The 11072-nt window shown below is 33.7% G+C and overlaps 1 protein-coding gene across 1 annotated transcript; it reads left to right on the plus strand.

Moving 5' to 3' along the window:
- Nucleotides 1-2071: 2071 nt before the first annotated feature.
- LOC131071044 (putative leucine-rich repeat receptor-like serine/threonine-protein kinase At2g19230) lies at nt 2072-10862 on the plus strand. The gene is made up of 15 exons (XM_059219268.1): nt 2072-2141; nt 2247-2799; nt 4397-4878; nt 5357-5483; nt 5635-5706; nt 5897-5968; nt 6126-6197; nt 6334-6506; nt 6598-6815; nt 6904-7030; nt 7349-7417; nt 7496-7685; nt 7782-7914; nt 7997-8212; nt 10611-10862. Exons 1-15 carry the CDS (start codon nt 2072-2074, stop codon nt 10860-10862), a joined length of 2826 nt encoding a protein of 941 aa, XP_059075251.1.
- Nucleotides 10863-11072: the final 210 nt, after the last annotated feature.

The raw sequence follows: 11072 nt of genomic DNA on the forward strand, positions 1-11072 counted from the left end.
AAAATTAGCTGAAAAATTTGGCATAAACTACAGGGTGTTAGCTAATTTCTCATCGAAGCGATTTTAAAAATTCAAAAAAAAAGTTAACATTTTATGGGGGCGGCAACAGACGCTATGTTATGTTTTTCGCATAAAAATAGGACCACTTTTTGTGGCCCCCCTTTTTGAAGCCCTTAATCTCCACCATTTTCAAAACAAATTAGTAGTTTAGAAAGTAGACTCAAAGCACTCCGACTCTTGTTCTTGTTGTATCTTCAAATTTGGAGTGTAATTAGGTTCAATTTGTCGTTGAAGTTCAGACTTTGCTGATTTCAGAAAAAAAGTGGCATCTTAAGACCCTCTCTGCTTTTGGTACCACAACTTGGTGCACATACGCAAATGATTAAATGAATAATTGTACAAAGTTGATTTTTAATTAAGCTTCGAACATAAATATGCATTTGTAATCCAAGGCACAAGCTTATAGTGATCAACACAAATTCAATATTTATAGTCCAAATAAGACTAGAGGTATTCTCTAACATTCACATTAATACAAATCACAATTTAATGGTAAATTTTAAATTTCATAAAAGGTTTGACGGATTTCATATTCAAATAGCCCTAGTCATGGGAGTGAAACAAAAATTAATATATATAAGGAAAACATGGAAAGAACCAAAATTAGACAATGTAACACACCATTGTACCAATATCCATTCTAAAAAAAATGCATAGCCCATACACTTCTATTAATCTAATGCATACCCTAATAGAAATATGGAATGCGTATGGGAGTGAGAGAGAAATGGAGATAGATATAGTGAGGCATAAAGATGTATATAAATAGACGGAGAGGGGGAGAGAGGGAGAGATGAGGATAGAAAGAGAATGCGATAGAGAAATAGATATATTGGGAAGGAGAGAGAGAGAGAGAGAGAGAGAGAGAGAGAGAGAGAGAGAGAGAGAGAGAGAGAGAGAGAGAGAGAGAGAGAGAGAGAGAGAGAGAGAGAGAGAGAGAGAGAGAGAGAGAGAGAGAGAGAATAATCAAAGGGGATATACACCCAAAAGAGAGATAGAGATGGAGATAATAATCAAATGAAATGATACCCTAAGCATAACTCCCCAAGGGCGCATGCTATTCTTAAATTATTGGCATGAAACAAGTAATCAAAGTTAGTTTCTCTCTCTCTCTCTCACTCTCAACTTTTAATTTAAGCTTTAAGTTAAAATTTATTTTTTCATATAAATTAAAATATAATTATTCTACAATAAAAAAATGAATATGTGAAAAATTATAAACTAAATTAATTCTAGTATCTTTTAATTAAGAATTATAATTCTATAAAAAGACATAAATAATTAAAATAATATTTTAACTTAATAAATATTAATCCATAAAAAACAAAGAAAAAGTCTTGAATAAATTTAAAAACAATATAGAATATCCTAATAAAAGAAGGGAACATTAAAAGACATTTCTATCGAAAGAAAATAGTACTAAAAGATAGATTTTTAAGATCCTTCGGTACGATTCTACCGATTACAATATTATACATTTATTGATTTTTCTTGGTGGGGTCGATGTTTGGTGGATAAGTTGAGGTGGAAATCTTAAATAATTAATTAAGATCGATCCGGATTTTTAAGTCAAGGTACTTGATCCATACGAAACCAAAAGCACAATTTATTTAAATATAATAAATATCATTTTTATCATCTATTAAATAATCTGAAAATGATGAACAATTATCAAGCTGTCGTCAAAAATCATGTCATGTAGCGGGACATTTTATTCGGTGAGCTGTGTTATAGGTGGCATGGCTACCCAGTTTGAATCTGTTCCTCTGCATATATTCAATAAAAAAGAAGTAACAGTCTGGGCCGTGAGAGGTAATTGGTTACTTTCGTAACCATTTTATGAGATTATTGTTCAATCATTTTGTTTTTGATATCAATACTTGAGACTCTGTAATTTATAGTAGCTTTGAAAGGGCAACGCTCTTAGATAAGCTCAATGCTGATTCCTTTTATTTTAGTTTACAATTGAAATAAACTGTAAATAAGAGAGATTAGCTCAGTGCTCTTCATGATGACGGGGAAGACGTTGATTTTGTTCATGGTGGCTGCAATTTTTGCTTCTCCTGTATTTAGTCAACCCGGTGAGTAGGAAAATTCTGGGTTTCCTTTAAGGGTTCTTTTTTACTGTACCATGACATTTAAATCTTTGATATGTCTATTTAATACTGAGAAACGATTGATTGCAGGATTCATTAGCCTCGACTGTGGAGGTAGTGAGAGTTATATAGATGGTGTTGGAATACAGTGGATGCCAGATGACGCTTACATCAATTCTGGACAAAAATGGAATCTTACAGATAACATTCTTGGAGGAAAACAATCAAGACAGTTGAACAGCCTTCGAAGATTTCCGGAGAGAAGGAAGAGTTGTTACAAGTTAACACCTGTGGAGATTGGAACAAAATATCTTCTCCGCGGGACATTCGTTTATGGGAACCATGACAATCTCAACTTGCCTCCCCAGTTTGCTCTGCTTCTGGACACCGATGTTTGGGACAGCTTGTCGTTTAGGGATTCAAGCACATATGTTGTTCAGAAGGAAATCATTTTCATGGCAAGGTTTGACCCTACCCATGTCTGCCTTGCACGAATCGATGAGAGCTATGGAATACCCATTATCTCTTCTTTAGAATTGCGGCCTCTCAATCAAAGCATGTATTGGCCTGTTAGCCAAGATTTTTCACTTTTGAGGATGGAGAACAGCAATTTTGGAGCTCAAGAACTTGACAAAGACATAAGGTAAGTTTTCTATACCATCCGTGATTTTCTCATTGAAATTTTCTGAAACACAAGAGAAAAATGGTTCTGATAGACAAAATTTGGGGTGAATAAACATAAAGAGTGGGTAAAAGATTTCATAACTGCACTGAAGATTTATAATCGTGGGCCGAATATGTTCTGTTCAAAGATTGTAATTTAGGTCGACGGAGTCCCAGCCTATAAAGGAATTGCTATTGCTATTACTTTAGACATTGTTCAAGGATGTATGCATGATCAAACCCACCCCTCCAGATTATGATAAACACTTCTTAATTGTCAGGCTTACTAAAGCTGTGAAATACTCCTTAAAGTTTATGTGCTTTTGTCTCTAAACGCAATTTTCTGTATCTTTTAGATTTTTCTTCCATGAATGCCGCCTTCTATTGTAGTCATTCAAAATTATATAATTGCACACTTTTCATCTGATCTAAAGCGGTGGTTAATCAACGAGGTCGATTTTTAGAGGTGTAAGATTAGTCATTCACAGAATTTAGGGAAATTGAATCTAGGATGAGGTTCGGATACCACATGTACATTTGCTTTTGCTATTATAAATTATGAAAATTAATAAACTTAATCAACATCTTTATTTAGACTTCAGATGTTTAATCTAGAAAATCAAATCTTAAAATTGCAGTGGTTATTGTACTAACTTAGATTTAGAATGGCTACATCTCTCAATGTCCACCGAAAGAAAATTGTAACCACTCATACAAAATAAAAAATTAAATTCAATTAGAAAACAATCCCAAAAGTGCATGGCCAATGACCATCTCAAAAACTGAGAAAACCTTTACTTCTTGGCTACCTTAATTTTATTTGTAAAAGCCATTGTGCATTTACTTACTATTCAATTATGTCATTGGACCAGTTTTATTGTGCAACATCTAAAGTTCAAAGAAATATGATCTATATTTACGTGCCCATTATTCGTATAAATATAAGCAAAGATGTGAGGCAGAAATTTTTATGTATATGATAGCCATCAACAGCTGGTAACTTGGAATTTCTACCTTAGTCCAAATAATACCTAGAAAAAGTCAATCTTGCGTACGTTATGTTCGAATGCAAACAATAAGTCGGAGGTTCGAGTTTGACCAATATATTTTTTAAATGCGAGCTCTTCCTTACCTACTCTATGACAGCTGACGTTGATGGGATTTGACTTCAGAATAACCTATTTCACACATAATCTACTCTACCGACTCCTCTTGTTTAAAACGTATTGAGTTTAGGTCAAAAATTATAATAGCAGGTCAGGTAGACTCGAATATGGCTATTTATAAATTATGTATAGCGAGATGCCATATCTTCCTCCAATATGAATATGAATATGAATGTCCATAAAAATTTTGGTAAAGGATATCAAAGAAAATCAAACTTAAAAATTGAAAAATTCAGCTATGCTGGTTGATTCTCGTTTATTTTTAAGCCAGTGGATCTTTTTGTTTAGGGTTCTCTGTTATAATTTGTTTAAATAAATGATTTTTTTATACTTCATAAAATAAAGTTCTTAAGTGGTGTTGTTTTGTTCTTATTATATAAAAATGTTTAACAGTGTAGTTGTTATAAACAGGTATCCAGATGATTTATTTGACAGACTTTGGTCTCCTAGTCCAATAGACTTTCCTAATATGATGACTGGAATGAAAGTATCTATTGGAGTGGCCTATGACCAACCTCCATCTCTGGTCATGCAAACAGTAGAAACAAGTTATCTCAGCTCCCCTTCAACAATGGATTTGCCCTTACGCCGAAGCAGACAAAATGGGAATCTTTACATTTCTATGTATTTTGCAGAAGTGCAACCTAATTTGAATGCGACAAGCCTTCGAGAATTTGATTTGTTTCTTGATAATAAGAAGCTTAATGATAGACCTATACAACCCAAATATCTACAATCATCAAATGTGTCTGTGCTTATACCCTACGGTGTTACAAACACTATGGCATTTCGTTTGCAAGCAACAAACCGTTCCACTTTACCTCCAATAACAAGCGCTTTGGAGATGTATCGTCAAAGTGCTCAACATCAACAAGGGACTTTTATTTCAGATGGTATGTAACTCAAGTCTCTAAATGGTTTATAAGCAATTTAGTTAAGATATTTCAGCATATAACTTTATTTGTTTTTATTTTTCTATGTTTTGGTATGTCTTTATGAAAGATATTCTCAAATAGCCAACACTTTGTGGTCAAATTGTATGCTATTTATGTGGGGTGAGAGCAACATATATAGCCATTGTATGAAGTACAATATATGTTGATCTTTTTATTTACTAAGCATTTTCTATTTAATTTTGGGTTCAACTTTTACTTTTGGTTAATAGTTATGAAGTTTTAAGAAAAGATTTTATTTTATTTTTTTCAAAAACATGAACATAAGTAATATAATGATAGTAAAATGTGTAAGAGACAATGGATTGAAGTCCTGATAAATAGGTTTGAGAATTTGTGTGATTCATGAGCTCATTTATAAATAAGAAATTAAAATTATAAATTTAATTGACATCTAATTTTACTTTTGAAATTGTAGTGGAAGCATTAACTATCATTCAACAGCATCTAAACTATTCCTACATTGGTGATCCATGCTTGCCTTTTCGTTATTCATGGGATTGGTTAACTTGCAATAACAATACATCACCTAGAATTGTGAACTTGTAAGTAATTATTTGAGCATTAACTCTCTTCTAATTAACTACAACCTGTTAACTTAGTTTGCATATACATTTATTGGATATTCTAAAATCTTTCAAACTTATTAAGTACAACTTGTTAGATTAATTTGTATATAAATTTATTGATATTCAGGAATCTTTCAAAGAAAGGATTAACTGGTAATATTCCAACCAGTATTAGCAATCTCACAGCTCTTGAGATCATGTAAGTTTTACTTTCTAATAAGTTTCATAAATATATAACACTGTAACATTCTTCGTTCTTAAGATTTTCATTTTCTAATAGTTTATAAATATACAGCATAACAACTTTCTTTGTAAATAATATTTTACATCTGCTCGAATGAGACACTCAAGGTTCTGTTTGCTTTCTTTCTTAAACTGTGATTTTACAGTGATCTATCTGATAACAATTTAAATGGTACAATACCTGATTCTTTGGCTAGTTTGACAAACTTGAAAATTCTGTGAGTATTCTTTATATTGAAAATTTGATTGACCTCTCTATCTTCTTAATTGTGCTACCGATTTATATCGAGGATTTCCTTGACTTGCAATGGAATTCAGGTAGAGAGTAACATATCTTGAAGTGACATGTATTTTGTGATTGAAACTTTCTTTCAGTAATTTAGAGAACAACAATCTCACGGGAACAGTACCGGTGGCTTTGATAAACAACAAGAACCTAAACCTCAGGTAATAATCATAATATTCATTACAAATGACTAGATATTGTGGGTCATTTATGTTGTGCGAGGAAGAATTCTATTTAGTTTGAAACCACCATTTAGGACACCGTATTCTAAAAACTTCAAATGTCTTTGGTCTTCAGTCTTTCAGGAAATGTGCATCTGTGTGCGACAGGCGAGAATGATTGTCGAGGCAAATCTACAAACAAAGGTTTGATAATCGGTCTGGGAATCGGCGGCGCCATAATATTAGCTATCCTCTTATGTGGTGCCCTACAAATTATTCGCAGGAATTACATAGCAAGCGAATCTACAGGCTAGTACGACAGTTATTTTTGCTTTTTTTCTATTAACACTGCTAATGGGATGTAATAATTTCTAATAATGAAATTATACTCATGCTACAGAATCTCTTATTTCTCCAATGCCAAAGGACCTAATAACTCCAACTTACAGAGAATATAGTTACAGAGAGGTTAAAGAAATAACTAGTGAATTTAGTAAGCAAATTGGGAGAGGAGGATTTGGGCCTGTATTCTATGGCTGCTTAAAGACTGGAAAGGAGGTAGCTGTCAAGGTTCGCTCCGAAACATCTAAACAAGGAGTCAAAGAATTTTTAACAGAGGTTTGTCTGAGCCTTCTTGTTTTCCACAGCATTGCTTAATAATTTCCTACCGAGTCTTTTCAGTTAAACAAAAATGTGTAACTTGCAGGTTTCCTTGCTTTCGAGAATGCATCACAAAAATCTTGTGAAATTTCTGGGCTATTGCTGTGAAGGAGAATATCAAATATTGATTTACGAGCATCTGTCAAAGGGAAATTTACGTCAACTTCTCCATGGTAATCTTCTTCTCCATTTTTGTTTTCTGACTGACAATATAGACTTGAATCCTTATAACCATGATCCACCCATGATAAATTTTTTGAAAAAAATATCTTAATGAAAAACATCTTTAGAAGTGGGCATATCAATTATGCAGGTTTCTAGTTTAAAATGCTTATATCTTTGAGTGTACTAAATGGTTACCAGTTGACTGGATAGCCTGCTACCACTTTTTCCTAAGTTAAAAATTCTAATATGTAAGTGATTATTATTAGTAGTGCCCAAAAGTTTGTAGTGTGGGTTTATTCATCTCATATATGGTTTTATGGTTGCAGGATCATATGGATCAAAGCACTGCCTTGACTGGGAAACAAGGCTCACCATTGCCATAAATGCAGCTCAAGGTAGATTCTCCCCTGACACAACACAAGATATTTATTAATTTTCAATATATGTAAAATAGTTGATAGTGTGATAATTAGGATTGGAGTACTTGCATACTGGCTGCAAACCTCAAATAATTCACAGAGATATCAAATCGTCCAATATATTATTAAGTGAAAGTATGGAAGCGAAAGTAGCAGATTTTGGACTGTCAAGAGAGGGGCCATCCAGTGAAGCAACTCATGTTTCAACCGATGTGAAGGGCACATTTGGCTACCTTGATCCTCAGTAAATTATTTCTACATTCTTTTTCAATACTCCTTCACGTAACGTTTACTAAATTACAGCAGATATACTGATACTGCTTTTGTTTTCTTATAACAGATATACCTTAACAAACAATTTAACAGATAAAAGTGATGTCTATAGCTTTGGCGTGGTTATTTTAGAGATCATATCAGGAAGAACGCCTATTGATACAAATATTTCAGGCGAACAAAGTCACATTGTATCCTGGGTAAGAAAAGGCACGAAGCCCACTTAGAAATCATTCGATCAAAAAAAATAAAATTAAGTGATATTGTTTTGTATTGCTGCAGTCAAGGTCGCTGATTTCTCAAGGACGTATTGAGAGCTTGATAAATGCAGAGGGAGTGGAAAAAATTAATTTGGGTGCAATGTGGAAAGTTGCGGAGTTAGCATTGTTGTGTACAGAGAGCCAACAAAATGACAGGCCCACCATGAGCCAAGTTGTGAATGAATTGAAAGAAGCTCTTGAACTACTTCGCACAACAGATAGTTCAGATTACAGAATGGTAAAGGACGCTCCGTACGCTATACATCTCTCATTGGCAACCGACAGCAGTTCCCTTCCCTCTCCAAGATAAGGCAATGTGTTGGAGAGCTATAAATATACATTTTTATGTAAATATTCCTCTCTCAGGCCGAATCTCGGGTGCGAATAATTTTGATCTTAAAATAATGAAAGACGAAACAACACTTTGATTTATAAGATATATGATATATTAATTTATAGGTAAAATTATAATACTGTCAAACAATGGGAAGGGTAAATAGGTTGAAATAATTTTGTGTAGATGGTTTTTCCCTAAATAGTCTATTGACGATCAGAAGAACAGTTCCATGATCAGTATATATTCATTAAATTCATCTCCATATAATTTTCTTCTTTCTTGTTGTCAATCATGCTTGTCAATACGCACTTTTGCCCTTGGCAGCTGTGCTTTTGTTAGAGGTACATCTATCTGAATTTTCTTAATGATAAAATAATTCTTTTTGAATTCTTTTCCTTTTTTTTTTTAAAGTTTTGTTAATGAATTATATGATTTGTTAGAATGGTAAGTTCTCTTTTGCAAGGGTAGTAGGTTAATTTTCAAAATTAGACTTTCAAAATTTTAGCATTTTGTTAGTCAAATAATTTGAATTATTTGATTATTAAATTAAGTATTTTTTTTTATTGAATTATAAATTTTATTTAAAATTAATAGAAATTAACATCAATTTAAATATTTTTTTTGTAGTTTTAAAAATTGTTTATCCTTTAAATATCATCTATGTTTTGTGTCTACTTCTTTAGTATTTTTCTAGGCTCAATTTAACCTACATGTTAGCTATTTTTCTAATGCCTTGTCATTTTCGACCCCAATCTGTTTGGACACTTTGCACTAATATTCGTTCATCACACGAAGTTCTTATGATAGTTGAGTCAACTTCTTTTGTCACCATTGTGTTATACTCATGTTTTCCTACTCTCCTTCCATTTTTTAGCAAACTGTGTCTCATTTGCACATTGCACTGGCATCCTATGACATTTTTTTGTTTTTAAATTGTTTTCAAGCATTATTTTGTCTTTTCAATCTCTTTCTCTTTTTAATTCAACTTTTCACTCTTGATCTCTCTTAACTCCCTTAAATCCCTTGCACTTCTCAACTAGCTACAAGACTCTCAAGCTTGCTATAACATTCTCTCAACCTCTCTTCCTCTCTTTGGATTCATCAACCTCTCTTTCTCTCATTTTCGATTGGAAGAACTTCCTTTCCCTCGGTAGAATAAAGAGACATCATGCGTCCGCTAACAAGTTCAATAAAGGAGTCACTTTACGCAAATCTACGAAAATACAAACGATAAAGAAAAGCAACTGTGGTCTGTAGCAATCGACAATAAAACATTCGTGATTCCATAGGTGGTGGACTGTGGACGTGTCATATGAAACTTTTGACCACTTCCAATTGCCAAACAATTCACAAAAGCATTCATGATTATCAACATTAACTTAATGATGCGTTGGCTAATTACTCAGTGGATTTTTAAGTTTAATGATAGGAGAGTTGTGAAAACTCTCGCAGGCCGACAAGTTCAAAATAGTTTAAACTGTGGAGATTGCGGAAGAGACAAATTATAATGTGAATCGTATATAAATAAATGTATATTATTCAAGATGCTGCAATACACGAATAGCAGAAGCATTAAATTCTGGGCTTTGTTTGTCGTATGGGTTACACATCCAGTGACAAATTTGTCGTGTTTGCGGCCTCTTTGTCAGCCGGTGAATTGTTTTTGAGTTTAGTTTGAGCACTGTATTAACAAATAATTCGCAACTGTTTGAACCCGCAGAACCGGCTGATTATATTATTCCAGCGAAAATGAAAGTAAGAAGTTAAAGATAGAAGAAAATCCATTGAAGTGACCAAAGACATTGAATTTCCTTAAATGTAATGCACAAAAATGCATTTAGCTTGAAAACTATATATTTTTGTTTCTTATGCGGGAATGGCAAGCAATAACAGTGAAAGTAATAATTTAATCAGCTTAACTTTCTTTGTGTTTTGACCACTGATTATTAATTTCGAAAGCAGTAGCGTAGCAATTTCGATTGTCACATGGCGACATCGCTGTCAACTGGTGCGGAAATCTTTTAATCCATGTCCTGTCAGAACTCGGCCAACCTCATTTCTCCGCAACTTCCACGCTACGGCTCACTCAAGTTTTATATGAATGAAATGGTAGACTGAAACGTGACAAACAAGGAGAGACCCAATGCACAACGAAAGTGAAAAAATGCATAGACGAGGCGGAAAGCTGTGGAAGAGCAGAGCAGGCATGAGAGTAAAAAGTGGGTTCAGAATCAGATGTAGGCTAAACGTCTCTCACCCCAGACTTAGGGTTTTTTGTCTCTTGGACAAAATGAAGCAGCCATTTCATCGTTTGTGGGTTTCACTGGCCTTGGCTGGGAAAAGTACGTTCAAGTCATTACTGGTTGCCACTGCCAACACACCTGCTTCTGTTTACGTGCCTGCTGCTTTCTCTTCTAATTCCTCACCTGCTTCTGTTTACGCTTCTGCCGCTGCTTCTACCCATTCCTTCTATACGGAGGCCGTTGCTGATTGCATAGATTTCATTAAGCACTCCTCTTTGCGCGATTCCACATCTTTTGATGTCCGCTAAAACTTTTTCTGTAACTAGAATTGTTTTACCCAGTTTGTTTCTAATATCTGCAAGTTTGCCCTTTCTTGTTTGAATTTAGCACTTTCAGAACATGTGAAGTGGTAAAAGTTTTTGTCTGATTGAAATGTTTCTTTATGTAAGCCAAGCATATTGTACATGAACTCACAGAACAAATTAAGCGCAGAAAAATGTGTATTTTTTCCTTTAAAA

Source organism: Cryptomeria japonica, chromosome 4, assembly GCF_030272615.1.
Source record: "Cryptomeria japonica chromosome 4, Sugi_1.0, whole genome shotgun sequence".
In the NCBI taxonomy this organism is placed as follows: domain Eukaryota; kingdom Viridiplantae; phylum Streptophyta; class Pinopsida; order Cupressales; family Cupressaceae; genus Cryptomeria; species Cryptomeria japonica.